This window comes from Ovis canadensis, chromosome 2 (assembly GCF_042477335.2).
Source record: "Ovis canadensis isolate MfBH-ARS-UI-01 breed Bighorn chromosome 2, ARS-UI_OviCan_v2, whole genome shotgun sequence".
NCBI lineage: Eukaryota > Metazoa > Chordata > Mammalia > Artiodactyla > Bovidae > Ovis > Ovis canadensis.
In genome coordinates this window covers 28,807,725-28,822,133 of record NC_091246.1, presented here as the reverse complement: position 1 = coordinate 28,822,133, position 14,409 = coordinate 28,807,725, and the positions used below count along the sequence as shown (strand labels likewise).

The following is a 14,409-nucleotide window of genomic DNA, read 5'->3' as shown; positions in this document are numbered from 1 at the left end:
AGGTCAACTGATCCAGGGGCCAAGTCAGACCCACCACTCAGCTTATGTTGGCCTGACAGGCCAGCCTAAGTGAGGGCAGTCAGAAAAGGGTCCACTTGAGACAAAATGCCAGGCTTACTATATGTTCCAAATAAATCCCCAGAAGACAGGGAACTTATCTTTGGCATTTAAACATAAAATTCCTAAAGTCTTTGTAAGAGTTAAAAACAAAAACTGATTTTAAACTATGTCCTCTTTTTCTTGACTTGGAAAGGCAGAAGGAGACAAGGTAAAGCTGATTCAGCATGACCAGGTTTCTGAACCATATGGGGAGAAGCGAGCCAAGAACAGGCTTCACGCCCACACCCCCAGGCTCACTTCTGAGGGCCATCCAGTATGCAGAGCAGCACTATCCACACGGAGCAGGATGCAGAGGGCACCAGGCTGTCCAGACCCAGCAGCCCTGCTACGCCACACAGATCCACCGCCTGTAAACCTGGAGCCTGTCACGAGCTCTTGCTTATGTCACACCTAGTATGAACATAACCAGGACTGGGAGCAGTCAGTGGTAACCAGAAAAGAAGATGACAAGGGGGACCCCAGGGGACATATTTCTAACACAAACCCTTCCCCAGATCTGGGCCAGCCCTGCCCTGTCTTCCTGCACCCCCTCTCCCCACTCCTCTGCCCCTCAGCATCTCCCCCATGTAGGCCTGACAGCAGCAGGTCAGGGACCACAGGGCCTGAGCAAGTCCAGTCAGGGTGCCAGAAGCAGGTGGTCATGAGGAAGCAGAAGGTGCCAGTGCCAGATGGTGAATATGCTGCGTGCAGAACCCTTTCCCAACACAATCAGGAAGCAGGACAGTCACAGCTGCAGGACTCTGAGAACTCACTCACTGACAAGGATGTCCCCTAATTGTAAGTTCCCTAAGTTAACCGGGAGGAAAGGCACAGGTGTGGCCACCCTTTAGGTTGCCCCGCCCCAGGTCCTACTCCCATCTCAACCACAGAGGACACCTGAGACGCCGTCAGGGCCATCTTTACCCAAGAACCAGAGTCAGGGTCTGTGCCTCGAGCCCAAGGCCACCCAGTGGGCAAGGAGTTACCATTACACACCCCAGGAGTCCCAGGATGGCATGTGCTCATGAAATAAGGCTTGGAAAAAGGACCCAAAGGGTCATACTGAGGCAGCCCCAGTGCAGATGCCCTTGTCTGCAGGTCACAGAGCCCTGTTAGGGACCATAGCACCAGGGCTTCATCCAGCTCAGTTCAGACACCCACTGGACCCACCCAAAAGCCATAAAATAGAAGCAACTTTTACCTTAAAGATCTTTAAGTTGTTCTGTGCCTCCTGTAACAAGCTTTTCAAAGCAAAGTACATTCTCTGTTTATTTCTAAAAAGAGAAAGTATTATTGACAATTAGAGCAGATTTTGCATTTACCTGCCTGTGGCTCAGGGGACATGCCCAAGAGTTGCCACTTGAGATCTCCAAGCTTTGCAGATTAAGGAGCTGTATTCTCCCCAGCCCTCTTCAGAGAGGCACCCACATCACCGCCCCTAATCCCCACCCTTCTCTCTGCCCCTTCCTCTGCCAGCCACTGGTGATCTGCAGGAACCTATTAAGGCAATGCTGACCCCAGGCAAGAAACCTGAGCCTTGCCCTGCAGGCAAATAGCCCCTAACTGCAGAATGCACCCTCCACCCCCCACTGCAGAGAATGCCACACACCCCACCACCCCACCACCACCAAGAAGAAAGGCAGCACTAGGGACAAAGGAGAAGTATTCTCTTACCCTGAGTAGAGATCAAGAGGACAGTATTTACTTATCTGCTTCCACTTCCCAGTTGCTACCTGTTAAGAAATCACCACAGGGTGTCAATGATGGGATTGGGGAAGCACACTGGGCTAACTCTAACACACAAAAGAGCTCAAGGGACTGTGAGATAACCAAGGCAGCTGAAGGGCCCAGCAGATGACACCACCTCCAGGTGCATATCACTAGCTGGCACAGGGAGCTTGACTGTGACTCCAAGAAACCTCGACCCTCCCCTGAGAGCCTCACGAAGCTGCCAGCCCCTCCACATGAGCAGAGAAATGGCAGCCAGCACCTTTGCAAGATGCCATGGCTAAAGTAATCAGATGAACAAATCTTTACAATCATAATATCCAGGAAAGGTAGGTTGCACCCAACTAGCAATTTCATGTTGTCAGTGAAAAGACAAATTGGCACAACCTTTGAAAGGCAACTTGCTGGTTTCCATCAAAGTTTTAAAGACGGATGCCCCCTGATTTGGCAAATCTATGAGGAATCACTGGGTCAAGGATGTTCACTGCGACATGTGAAACAACCTGTGAAACACAGTAAGACCTAGAAACAATGAAATAAATCAAAGCACATCTGCTCTTATGGACTAGGACACAGCAAGACGCACGTTGAATGAAAGAATCAGTAAACAATATGCAGCCACTAACAGACAGAGGCAAAATCACAAATATTTATTCAAAGAGAAAAGCAACTGGCAGAACAATGCATATGAAGTAACTTGCTTTAAAAAGAAAAAAGGATATGTGCATCTATACATGCATTATCCAAATACGCAACAAAAAAGCCTTGACAGATACATGACAATCTTCAAGGATTATTTAAGTGAAAAAAATCATTTAGCAGAATAATTGCTTATGGCAAGAAAAAAAAAAAGAGAACTCAAGTGACTCAGAATGAAAGAAAATACAGTACTATCTATCTTGCAGGAATAAAAATAAGTTTAGAGGAATGCTGTGAACAATTATATGCCAGCAAATTATGTGAAATGAACAAATTCTTTAGAAACATACAGCTACCAAAACTGACTCAAGAAGAAATAGAGAATCTAAACAGACATAACGAAAGACTGAATCAGTAATCAAAAATCTTTCAACAAAGAAAATCCCAGGATCAGATGGCTTTGCTACTAAATTCCACTAAATGTTTAAAGAAAAACTCAAACTCTTCCAAAAACTGAACAGTAAAAGATGGAAAATCTTCTGAATTCATTCTATCAAGCCAATTATCATCCTGGTACCAAAACTAGACAAAAACATCACTAGAAAAGAGAACTACAAATATCCCTCAAGAAAAAAATCCTCAACAGAAACTAACAAACCAAAATAAGTAGCATACTAAAGAGATTACACACCTTCATCAAGTGGCATTTATCTATCAAACACAAGGGTGGTTCAACATATGAAAATCAATCAACATAATACACTATATTAATAGAAAGAAGAAAATACCTCATGATCATCTCAACAGATGCAAGACAAGCATGTGACAAAATCTAACACTCTTTCACGATTTAAAAAACAAAACTCTAAAAATAAAAAAAATTTGACAAACTTACAGTGAGAACATTACATTCTACAGTGAAAAACCAAAAGCTTTACCCCTCAAGACCAGGAACAAAATAAGGATAGCCACTCTTACTACTTCTATATAATATTGTACTTAAAATCAGAATTACCATATGACTCAGCACTACTACTTCTGGGTTTATACCCAAAAAAGCTGGAAGCAGAGCCTCAAAGAAATATCTGCACAACCATGTTCACAGAAGTATTATTCACAATAGGCAAGAAATGGGAGCAGCCCAGTGACCATCAGTGGATGAATGGGATGAACCAAATAGATTATACACGTTCAATGGATGTTACGCAGCCTTAAAAAAGGAAGAAACTTCTGATACAAGCTACAGTATGGATGAATCTTGAGGACATTATGGTATGTGAAATAAGTCAGTCACAAAAGGACAGATACTGTATGATTCCACATATATGAAGTACCTACAGTAGTCAAATTCACAGAGATAGAAACTACAATGGTGGGTGCCAGGGGCCTGAGAAAGGAAGAAATGTGTTATTTTATGGATGTAGAGTTTCAGTTTTACAAAACAAAAAACATTCTGGAAATGGATGGTAATGATAGAGTTGTACAACAATGTAAACGTACTTAATACCTCTTAATTGTACACTTAACGGTTAAGATGGTAAATTTCATGTCATGTATATCTCATCACAATTATATACATATATTTATTTCAAAAAATTAATTATATTTCTATGCAATAAACAACTTGAAAATGACATTTTTAAAAATTCTATTTACAATGCTTAGTCACTCAGTCATGTCCAACTCTTTGCGACCCCATGGACTATCACCCATCCGGCTCCTCTGCCCATGGGATTCTCCAGGTAAGAATACTGGAGTGGGTTGCCATTTCCTTCTCCAGGGGATCTTCCTGACCCAGGGATCAAACCCAGGTCTCCTGCATTGCAGGCTGCTTTCCTACCATCTGAGCCACCAGGAAAGCCCCTACTTACAATGGCATCTCCAAGAACAAAGCATTTAGGATAAGTTCAACAACGGAAATATAAAACCTATATGCTGAAAACTTTATAACATTTCTGAAAGAAATTAAAGATCTAAATAAATGAAAAACCCTGCATTCACAGAGTACTAATACTGGTGAGGGGGCAGCACTTCCCACACAAATGTGCAGCACATTGATTCCCTGTCAAAATCTCAGCTGGTTTCTTGGAAATCATGAAGCTTAAAGACACCTATATTGGAAAGGAAGAAGTAAAACTCTATTCACAGATGACAAAATTCTGTACATAGAAGATTCCAAAGAATATACAAAGAAAGCTACCAGAGCTAATAAATAAATGCAGCAAGGTTGTAGGTATAACACACATACGAGTTGTGTCTCTACACTCCAGCAATAAACAAACCAGAAAGGAAATTAAGGGAGCAGTTCCATTTATAACATTTACAACATTCCAAAAGAATAAAATACCTACATATAAATTTAACCAAAGTGGCAAAAGACTGGTACACTGAAAACTATAAAATGTTGCTGAAAGAAATGAAAGAAAACCTACATGAGTGGAAAGACAGCTGTGTTCATGGATTATAAGACTTAATATTATTAAGACGGCAAGGCGTCCCTGGTGGCTCAGATGGTAAGAATCTGCCTGCAATGCAGGAGGCACAGATTTGATCCCTGGGTTGGGAAGATCCCCTGGAGAAGGGAATGGCCACCCAGTCCAGTATTCTTGCCTAGAGAATTCCACGGACAGAGGTTCCTGGCAGGCTGTACAGTCCACGGGGTTGTAAAGAGTTGGACGCAACTGAGTGACTAACACTTATACACTATCCAAAGTGATCTACACCTTCCTGTAATTTCTGTCAAAATTCCAACAAAATTCCAACTGCAATTTTTTGCAGCTACAAAAAATCCAACTCTCAAAATCATATGGAATTGTAAGGAGCCTCAAATAGCCAAAACAATCTTGAAAAAGAAAAACAAAGCTAGAAGACTAATACTTCCTGATTTTAACAAGAGTGGTATAAGGACAGACCGATAGAAAGAAGGTCAGAATTAAGACCTCACATATAAGGCCAATAAATCCACCAACACCAATCAATGGAGAAATGACAGTCTTTTCACAAGTGGTGCTGGAAAAACTGGATATCACATGTAAAAGAATGAAGCTGGACCCTTATCTAACACCAAATATAAAAACTAACTCAAAACAGATCAAAGACCAAAACATAAGAGCTAAAACTATAAAACTCTTAGAAGAAAACATACAGGAAAAGCATATGACCTTAGTTTAGGTAACGATTTCTTGAATATGAAAGCAAAGGCATAGGCAACAAGAGTGAAAAAAAGACAAATCAGACTTTTTCAAAATTTAAAACTTTTGTGCAACACTGTCAACAGAGTAAAAAGGCAACTGACAGAATGGGAGAAAATATTTGCAAATCACATATCTGATAAAGAGATTAATATCTAAACTATACAAAGAACCCCTAAAACAACTAAAAAAATCACAACTCATTTCAAAAATGGGTGAGGAATTTGAATAGACAGTTCTCCAAGGAAGACATACAAATGGCCAATAAGCAAACCAACAGATGTTCAACATCTGTAACCTTTGCAATGAAATGCAAATGAAAATCACTTGAGATACTACTTTGTATCCATTAGGATGACTATGATCAGGAACAGGGATGATAATCAGTGCTGGGGGAGTGAGGATGCGGAGAAACTGGAGCCCTCTCGCATCTGCTGCTGCTGTTGTCCAGTTGCTATGTCACGTCCGGCTCTTTGAAACCCTCTGAGCTACACATGCCAAGTTTCCCTGTCCTGCGCTATCTCCCAAAATTTGCATTTATGGTCTTTCTTTATGATCCACCTCTCACGTCTGTTCACTGCTGGGGGGAATACAGAATTGTGCTATAGCTACGCAAAACAGTCTGCCATTTCCTCAAAACTTTAAACAGAATTTCCCCCAAGATCCAGCAATTCCACTCCTAGGAATATACCCAAGAAAACTGAAAAAAGCGACTCAAACATGTACATGTACACATACGTTTATAGCAACGGTATTCACAGTAGCCAAAACGAAAAAGCCATGTGTCCCTCAACAGATGAATGGGTAAACAAGATGTTCCTGTACAATGGAGGATTATTATTCAGTCATAAAAAGAATGCAGTGCTGATAAATGCCACAGCATGTATCAACCTCAAAAATATTATGTTAACTAGAAGAGGGCAGTCACGAAAAGCCATAATTTGTGTGATTCCATTTGTATGAAATGTCCAGAATAAGCAGATCCACAGATTTGGTAGTTGCCAAGGGTTGGCAGGACTACAGATGTCTGCTAATGGGCACAGGACTTCTTTTTGAGGTGATGAAATGTTCTGGAATTCGATAGTGGTGATGGTTGCACAATCTTACGACTAGACTAAAATCTGCTGGATTATACACTTTAAAAGGGTAAACCTTAGGATATGTATAACCATCTCAATTAAGAAGAAAAAGATGAACTAGTTTTGAAATAAAAAGTAAACAGTATCTCTGTTTTATTTTACTCCTCTGAAAACTCCAGATGACCCAGCCAGTCAGCCCAAGGCCCTGAGCAGTAAGAGCAGCTGGCCGGCTCTTCCTACCTTGAGGTGCTGGTGCATGCAGTAGCGACACACCCTGTGCTTCATGTCGTGGGTGACGTCACTGGAGAAGGGAATGAAGCCACATTTGGGCTGCAAAACAGACACGGAAGGAAACACGCTTAGGGAGAGGACAGACACCTTCAGGGAGACACACAACCACAGGGTAACGAAGTGCAACTCCCAGGAGAATCAGGAAGTGTTGGCTACAAACATTCCCCAAAGTTGCTTGTATCTTCAGTCCCCAGAGGGGATTGGTGCCGCCCTCACTGTATCGTATAAATATCTCTTTGCCACTGGAGAATCCACCCAGAACTCTCACTGGAGAAGAACAACGAGGCCTCAGTTGCTCACTTGACAAGGTGCAACACAGAGTAACCCTGTGTTTTAATTACAGAACAAGGCTGGAAAGCCTCCAGGAGTGCAGATCTGTCCCACACTCAGCTCCTAGAAGCAGAACCATCGGTCTCTCTGATAAGACTGCGTGAACAGAATGGTGCTCATCGGATGGTTCCCAGGATCCCAGAATGTCTGAAATTCTGGTTGTCTTTTAAAATCCAGAGTTTTCACATATAATATGTAAGACCACTGCCTAGTGTCAGGGCACCAAATCATTTGTGACGCCTGAGACACTAGCCTCTGTTTAGAGAAGCAGAACGCCGTCCACAGGGAACATCCGGAGTGTGAGTGCTCAGGGCCAAGAGCGTGACCCAGAAGTCACCAGCAGAGGTTTGGAGAAAGGAAACAACGAGATACCTGGGAGGCTTCCTGAGGGAGACTCAGGTGGCCACGCTGGACAGGGAGCCACAGAGCTGAAGCCGGGGAGTGACCCTGATCCAGTAATCACTGACCTCCTCTAGACAAGCAACACCCTTTGTAGGCCCCCCGCAAGGTGGGGAAAGTGCACTCCAGGCAGATGACCCATGGATTTACAATTTCTCCTTTTTCCCCAACACCATTCCCCTTTAACAAATACTTACCTTGATCTCCACACACAGAATCGGCCGGCGCTCTGCAAACTGGTAGGTCTGCAGTCTGGCTAGGTTGGGGAGGCACAGGGCACAGCCACTGAGCGTGTCCAGGTCCTTGTCGCAGCGAGATTCTGAGAAACAGAGCGAGGAAGATAACTGAGGGTCAGCGAGAGCGACAAGACAACTCCATGGCAGCCTGGGCTCCTGCTGGGAAAGGACCAACTCAGCCTCTGCTTTGGGGAGGCCACCTCTAACACTTGGGTTATCCTGCCTGAGGAGTCTCCGTAAGGGCCTAGAGTCACATGAGGATAACGCTGTGATTCCTGGTAGGAGCTTGGACCTTGTAGTACCAGCTCCACCTCCGGAGGGGCTGGAGGCTAAGGGCAGCCACACAGGTGGCCAGCTGTGTCTACATGCCCTGTTGCTGCTGCTGCTAAGTCGCTTCAGTCGTATCTGACTCTGTGCAACCCACAGATGGCAGCCCACCAGGCTCCCCCGTCCCTGGGACTCTCAAGAACACTGGAGTGGGTTGCCATTTCCTTCTCCAATGCATGAAGGTGAAAAGTGAAAGGGAAGTCACTCAGTCATGTCTGACTCTTCACGACCCCATGGACTGCGGCCCACCAGGCTCCTCCGTCCATGGGATTTTTCAGGAGTGGGGTGCCTTTGCCTTCTCCAGTCTATATCCCCAAGCCCTAGCAAAAATCTTGACCCCTCTTCTCTCAGCTGGTTTTAGTCTGTGTCCCTAAGCCATAACCATGAGAGTAACAGTGAGTTCTGTGGGTCTTCCTAGCAAATTATCAGACCTGAGGTTGGTTCTGGGGACCCTCAAATATGCAGCTGCCATCAAAAGTGAGAGTGATCTCGGAAACTGCCCCCCAATTCTGTTGACTCCCTTAACCCAGGAGTTCAGAGAGGAAGGCGGCAACAGCCACTACCTTCCTTTTAAAGCTTCCTGCAGAATATTCAAACACTAATATTTCCTCAGCACTGACTACTAGAAGTTATACTGTAGACAATCACATAAGATATGGCCTCTAGATCCCAAGAGAAGTCGCCTTTCCTCCTTCCACACAACGAGGCTGAGTATGAGTCACTGTTACAACAGGGGACAGTCTTATTACTGTTAAGTAGTATAACTGCTGATTATAAAACTAATGATGCCACGTGGCGCTAGTAACTAGAAGGCAGAATCACAGCAGGCCTCAGTCTGTCTACATGAGGAAAACAGAGCCAAGACAGAATCCAGGTTTTGAACAGGGCTGCTGCCTCCTCCCCCTTCGTCGGCCATTTCCACCCATGAAGCCCTGCTCCTCAGTGCTCCCCAAACCAGGGGCTCCAGGGCACAGCACCCTGTTCTCTTTCATTTTCGTAATCAAATACAGAAAAAACTTCATATTGGCTTACTACACACTCTGACCGCCTGGCTGTGATTTAGGGGGAGACATTTCACTCCTTAACAACATAAATTTTACATCTCTGTCTCTGACTGTGAAAGGAAAAGCTTTAACATGGTTAGTATCATTACTGTGACAAATAAGTATAGGGAAAGTACCTGAGGTATGGAGGGAAAATATCTGAGCTGATGGGAGAGAAGTTATGTGAAGTGATGGGCGGGGGGCGTTATGAGAGGTGACAGGGGTGATATATGAGGTGATGGGAGGGAGGGTATGTGAGGTAATGAGGGAAGATATGTGAGGTGATGGGGTAGGTGTATGAGGAGATGGGGGTATGTAAGGTGATAGGGAGAGGGTAGGGGAGATGGTCGGATGGTAGGAGAGGATGTGAGGTGATAGGGGAAAGGATGGAAGGTGATGGGGGGTTGTGGGGAGGTGGGGGGAGGATATTTGAGGTGATGAGGGAAGGTATGGGAGGTGATGGAGGAGAGTCTGTGAGGGGATGGGGGAAAATACATGAGGTGATAGGGGATGTATGTGAGGAGATGGGAAGCATGTGAGGTGATGGGGAGAGGGTATGGGAGATAATGGGCAGAGAACACGTAAGGTAATAGGGCAAGGTTTGGGAGGTGATGGGGGGTATGTGAGGTGATGGGGAGAGTATATGGGAGATGATGGTGGGAGGTATACCAGGTGATGGGTGAAGGAATGGGAGGTGATGGGGGTAGGTGAGGTGATGAGGGAAGGTATGGGAAGTGATAGGGGAGGCATGGGAGGTGATGCGGGGAAGTATGAGGAGATGGGGGGGCATGTGATATGATGGGGAGAGGGTATGGGAGATGATGAGGGGAGGGTATGGGAAGTGATGGGGTAAGGTATGAGAGATGAGATAAGAGTATGGGACATGATGAGGGAAGATATGTGAGGTGATGGGGGAAGATAGGTAATTGGGGGAAGGTATGGGAGGTCATGCAGGAGGTATGTGAGGTGATTGGCGAAGATGATCGGGGCGGTCTGTGAGATGATGGGGGGTATGTGAGGTGATGGAGGAAGGTACTGGAGGTGATGGGGGCTGCTATTTATGGTACTTGGTTTGGTGGAGGAACATATTAGTGGTGATGGGGAAGGTATGGCCAGCGGGGAAAGGTACAGAAGGTGAAGGGGGAAAGTCTGGGAGGTGAGGAGGAGCAAGTATATATTGAGGAGGGCGGGGTACATTTCTACTGCTGGGTAGAAGTCATGTGTGGTGATGGGGGAAGCTATGTATGGTAATCCAGTTCCAGTTCAGTAGCTCAGTTGTGTCTGACTCTTTATGACCCCATGAACTGCAGCACGCCAGGCCTCCCTGTCCGTCACCAACTCCCAGAGTTCAGGGAAGTAAGTGAGGTGTGGTGGGAAGTACAAAAACTCAAGTCTCCCAGCTTACCTCAAGAGGATAAGCAGGCTGGGTGGTGCTGGCTTCTGAAAGAAGGGCCTCAAGACTGCCCTCCTCTAGGGCCTGGCCCACCCTCCACAGCTTAGGTCTGCTCTGGTTTTCTTTTGGACTCCTCCAGACCACCCTAGAGCCCACCTTCCCTTCCCTTACTCTCCTCCAACCCCTTCAGCTACCTTTTGCCCCTCGAAAGCATTATTTTTATGAATTAGTTCTTGGTCATATAGTCCCTGCAGTGATCTACATATTTGACACCCAGAATTGTATTCACAAACTCCTAGGATTTCTTCCCCTGATAATGAAGTTCTTGGCAAAAAAGTTGCTAAAAACTGTATCTGCCTAACATCAAACACTTCAAATGGAATATTATAAATTTTGTAAGTTAGAAACCCTTACCTGGTCTTTCACATTGTATCTTTAAACAAAGCTGTTTCACAAAATCTAAAGGCAGCTGAACAACTTCCTGTAAGAACAAATAAGAAATACTCAGTGTGTATTACACAACAAGGCAAACGTACTTAATGCCACAGAACCGCAGACTCTAAAATGCTTAAAATGGTAAACTTTATGTTCTGTATATTTTACCACATTAAAAAACACTCAGCATGTGAGTTTTGGGAATAAAAGCTGCTCTGTTATTTTAAGGACATGTCCAGATTATGTCCAACTCTTTGGGATGCCATGGACTATAGCCCACCAGGCTCCTCTGTGCATGGAATTTTCCAGGCAAGAAATACTGGAGTGGGCTGCCATTTCCTTCTCCAGAGGATCCTCCTGACCCAAGGATCGAACCTGTATCTCCTGTGTCTCCTGCACTGACTGTCCTGTGAAGATCCACAGTGCACACGTCTCTGTGCACTAACAGGAACAGGCCCTCCTCAGGGTGGCTGGTGTCCACAATGGCCGTGGCTAGCAGCGTGCCCAATGTCACCCACAATCAGTCTCCAGAGAACACTCCTCAGGCAGCTCCTGTGTTCTCAAGGTGACCTCATCCTCCTTCTCCAGGGGTCTGTGGATGGCAGAGCAGGGGCCTGAGACAGCCCTCTGCCTGCAAAAACTTCCTCACCAACTGTCTCCTCAGGCAACATGAGGCTTCTCACATTCCCATCTGAGAAGCAGCTCAAGGAGCAGGGTCTGATCAAATATTAATCTCTGGGTAAGGGATTTCCCTCATGGACCAGTGGCTAAGCCTCCGCACTCCCACATGCAGCGGGCCAGGGTTTGAGCCCTGGTCAGGAAACTAGATCCCACATGCCACAACTGAGAAGATCCTGCAAGGTGCAGCTAAGGATCCCGCATGCCACAGCAAAGATCGAAGATCCCATGTGCTACAACTACATCCCAGCACAGCCTGATAAAATAAATAATCTTTAAAAAAATAAATCCCCAGGTGGACATCCTGTGCCCCCATCAGCTACAAGATAGCTAATATTTGGTGCATTTGGGTAAGAAATGAAGAAGCAACTCCTTTCTGCTTTGCTGTTTCTTTGCAATCTCCCAAACTAAGAGTTTCTATTTAATCCACATTGCTCACCATCTTCCCTGTATTTCCAGGGTGGGAGAATTCTGACTTAAAAAGAATCCTAAGGGGATGGAAGAGACTGGCCTAGAAAGAGGATGCTGGGATCCTGTCCATTTACATGCCACACCTTCTCCATCATACCCTTTGCGTGATGGAATTTTCCCCGTGTCTGGGACAGTCATTCCCAGACTGTCCTAACCTCCAGCTCACATGAAGACAGGCCCAGATCAGTCCCCAAACCAGCCAGGCAGGATTGGAGGCAGCATGGCACAAGGGGTGTGTCGGTCTCTCTGTCTGAGCCTTGCTCTCACTGGGCTAGTCATTTCTCATCTCAGGACACAGAAGAGGGAAATGCTCTTAACAGGGCTCCCCTCTAACCTAGCTCATATCATCAGGAGGAGAAAACCATATCGTTTTCAGGCAAAAATGCTGATTTTGCCCGAATATGGTCTTATTTGGACCAGAGATGTGCTCTGTATCCCACATTCAACAGTGCTGGGCCTGAGCGGCAGTCCTCTCACCACCTGGAGGAAAAGTAGATTGTGTTTCACTCAGGCAGTGTCTTCACGCAAAGGAGGTATGTCAACAGGGTGAATATCCCCACAATGTGACCTTGTGGATCCACCTCACAGGCCCAGAGCCTTGTCCACTGTGGACACACAGAATCAAACTTGGAGTTAGAGCGTGCCCTAGGCCCTGAAGGGACAGCCCAGTGTCATTCCCACCTGCCAGGCTGGAACCGCAAGCTCCTCACCACTCTTCTTCACCACTGGCCCCTCCTGGAAGAAAGGCCTAGAGCCCCTGAGACAGAGTAACACTCCCACTCGGCCAGATGAGCATGCTCTCGCTCCAAGAAGGACTGACAGTCGGCACAGCTGCGTTCTCTCAGACAGCGTCCAGGCCGAGGAGGAGGCGGCCAGCACACAGCTACTCAGGCTCTCACAGGAGGTGGGTCTCAGGCTTCCATAATTTAACAGGACAGCTGGGGAGGGGTGGTGCCGGCCCCCAGGATGGCCTCAGTGGCCTTTGCCTCTGTGTAGTCCCATACTGCCTAGAATTGATCTGTGAAGACCCCAGGATGCTGTGGAAATGACAGACACAACTTCTTGACAGGTCATCTCTCAGACTACGCATTGGAAGAGCCAGGCCCGAGTCACAAGGATGCTCAGAGCCCTGCAGAGAGTCCACACGGGGAGCTGCTGAGCCCCCGTCAGCAGGTCAAAAGCCAGCACCACACTGCAGGCTCCATGGTTCTGGGCCACCCTGGAAGAGGATCCTTAGCCCCAGTCCTCAGATAAGATCACAGCCCTAAGGAACCCAGAGAAGCGCCACCCACAGTACATCCTAAGCTGTCAAAGGAGGACATTTTGCTGTCAGAGCCACTTAAAATTCTACTTTGCCAGGCGATCCTTAAGCTTCACAAAAACTTTCACTGAACCTTCTTGGCAGCATTTTTCTCAAGATGCACACAAGGTACAGAACTTGCGAAACAGGCAGTACTGCTCGCTCTGTTCAAAACGGCAAATCTAATCATCTGTTCAGGGTTCTGGTCTAAGACAAGCAGTAAGGCCAGCAGAAGCAGAGGCGCAGCAGGGATCAAACCCAAGGCGTAGGAATGACTGTCCCAGACATGGACCACGGCCATCTGCTCTGAGGTTGCCAGGGGCACAGGGCCACTCCACTGAGGCTTGTTATGCTGCCCGCTCCATGAGCATCCAAACAGCAGACCTCCCTGTAACAAGTACTCCTCTCCGTAACTGAGACCAGAAGAAGCCAGCAACAGAGACCACCTGCAGGCAGGCGGAGCCACCAGCCCACGTGAGCTTCAGCTGAGCACACCACCCCTCGTGAGCCACCACCCCTCGTGAGCACACCACCCCTCGTGAGCCACCACCCCTCGTGAGCACACCACCCCTCGTGAGCACACCACCCCTCGTGAGCACACCACCCCTCGTGAGCCACCACCCCTCGTGAGCACACCACCCCTCGTGAGCACACCACCCCTCGTGAGCACACCACCCCTCGTGAGCACACCACCCCTCGTGAGCACACCACCCCTCGTGAGCCACCACCCCTCGTGAGCACACCACCCCTCGTGAGCCACCACCCCTCGT

At 46.6% G+C, this 14,409-nt stretch overlaps 1 protein-coding gene across 2 annotated transcripts in view; it reads right to left on the bottom strand.

Annotated features, from left to right (window-relative positions):
• The window catches only part of IPPK (inositol-pentakisphosphate 2-kinase), a 60,510-nt gene that overhangs the window by 34,597 nt on the left and 11,504 nt on the right, over positions 1-14,409 (bottom strand). For both annotated transcript variants that reach the window (XM_069575678.1, XM_069575679.1), the window contains exons 4-8: positions 11,170-11,236; positions 7,954-8,075; positions 6,977-7,066; positions 1,774-1,832; positions 1,301-1,373 (exon numbers count right to left, since the gene is read on the bottom strand). In XM_069575678.1, the coding sequence (XP_069431779.1) occupies positions 1,301-1,373; positions 1,774-1,832; positions 6,977-7,066; positions 7,954-8,075; positions 11,170-11,236 (411 nt within the window). The remainder of the gene's footprint in view (positions 1-1,300; positions 1,374-1,773; positions 1,833-6,976; positions 7,067-7,953; positions 8,076-11,169; positions 11,237-14,409) is intronic.